Here is a 1972-nt window from a genome sequence, read left to right on the forward strand (position 1 = left end):
AGTTACGAAGCGAGCCTCAGTGTGTCTAAGACTCACTCACTGCACATTTTCCTGTCTCACTACTGAGGTGAAATCACTGAGGAGGAAGGAGATGAGAAATTAGAAATCTATTTTACATATTCACATGCCTCTCTGAAGCAATTTCTGAATTCCATATTTTATCTCTTTGGTTTGAACCCCATATACAATGGGGTTCAAGGCAGGAGGAATTAGATGATGAAGGACATTGAGCAGAATCAGGATGTCCATGGGGACTCTCTTTCTGGCCACATTTGTCATCACCACAACCAGCAAGATGGTGCTGAAGAAGAGGATGAGGATGAAGTGAGAGCCACACGTGCTCAGAGCCTTCACTGCAGCCCCCTCAGCCTTGAACCTAAGCACAGCTCTTAGAATGTAGGTGTAGGAGAGGAAGATAAGGATGAAATCCGAGCCCAGCAAGGTCCAACCAGCTGCAAATTGGTAGATTCTATTAAGGGTGAAATTATCACAGGAGAGTCTGGACACAGATAGGTTGGCACAGATGCAGTTCTCAATGACATTTCTCCCACAATAATGGAGCCGGGCAGTGAGGATAGGAATGGGTGCAGTGAGAAAGGCATTTCGTGCCACAATAAAGACACTAGCCTTGACCACAAACTGGTCTGTGATGATGGATGGGTACCGCAGGGGGTGGCAGATGGCCACATAGCGATCATAGGCCATGACCATGAATGTGCAGGATTCCATGGGGAGGAAACTGTTCATGATGAACATCTGGAGGAAGCAGGCAGAGAAGCTGATGGACCTGAGGTCAAACCAGAAGATGGCCAGGACCTTGGGGATGACAGTGAGACACAGCACCATGTCCAGCATGGAGAGGAGGCTGAGCAGGTAGTACATGGGCTGGTGCAGAGAGGCCTCCAGCTGGATGGTGATCAGCAGGGTGGCGTTGGCCCCCATGGCCAGGAGGAAGAGGAGGCTGAGGGGCAGGGACAGCCAGTGCTGCCAGCTCTGGAAGTTAGGGAAGCAGATGAGGAGGAATTCAGAGATTGGAATAAAGGAGCTGTTGCTTTGTGATGCCATGTCCTGTATCCTGATCAGCACTGACACTTCAGAAAACCCTAGTGGGCAAAACAGAAATAGATCCATCCAGACAATGTGAATAGCTGTGGGGAAGTTGATTTAATATTGACTTTTAAATATCACTGGAGAAAAGAAAGTTAGAGCATAAATTATTGTGTCTCTTTTATTTTTTAACTGAACACTCAAATCCCCATGTGCCCAATGAGCAGGAAGTACAGTATCTTCTTCTCCAAGCTACCTACTACCCAATCACCTAAGTGTTACAGGGAGTTTTCTGAATACAGAGCTGTCAGTCCTCTTCCAAACACCAAACAGAAGTTTAGAATTGGAATTTATTTCAGTATTGTTATTCCTGAGGAAAGCCACAAGGAGACACTGCTGACTTGCAAACAATAAAGAATTTACTTAATTCCTGGCAATAATGCCATTGCTGTCTACGCCTGTAGCTGTACAACCTCAATGTCCCAAACCAGGTCTCTGAAGTCAGAGCTCTCATTGGTAAACCCCAAATGCTTAGAACATACCCCAAAGCACAATAGAGTATCAGAATGGCTTTTACTAAGAAGCTTTCTATGACATGTGGAAAGTGCACTATTGTTCCCTTAACAATACTTAGGTCTTGCTTTTGAGAATTGGCCACCAGCATAGACTCCCTTTTTCCTCCAGACAATTTCATTCCAAGAACTTGATACTCTTTCTTGCCATTGGGTCTTGATTTAAATCTGCTGTAATGCTGAATAGCAGCTCTCAGTGGTATCAGCCCTTCCTTCTCAAAAGACTGTGTTCTTCACGCAAATTCTTCATGTGAATGTAACTAACCTGCAAACCAGGGGTGGGATGAGTCCTTGCTGGAAAGTCCCTCCTTTCCCCCTTCTCATGTTCTGAATATGCCCTCTTCCGGTACAAT

The 1972-nt window shown here is 45.6% G+C and overlaps 1 protein-coding gene across 1 annotated transcript; it reads right to left on the reverse strand.

The window, feature by feature from the left end:
- Positions 1–120: 120 nt before the first annotated feature.
- Positions 121–1065, reverse strand: LOC103583760 (olfactory receptor 56A1). The gene has a single exon (XM_008564992.1). It carries the CDS (start codon positions 1063–1065, stop codon positions 121–123), a length of 945 nt encoding a protein of 314 aa, XP_008563214.1.
- Positions 1066–1972: the final 907 nt, after the last annotated feature.

This window comes from Galeopterus variegatus, unplaced genomic scaffold, assembly GCF_000696425.1.
Source record: "Galeopterus variegatus unplaced genomic scaffold, G_variegatus-3.0.2 Scaffold27821, whole genome shotgun sequence".
Classification (NCBI taxonomy): Eukaryota; Metazoa; Chordata; class Mammalia; order Dermoptera; family Cynocephalidae; genus Galeopterus; species Galeopterus variegatus.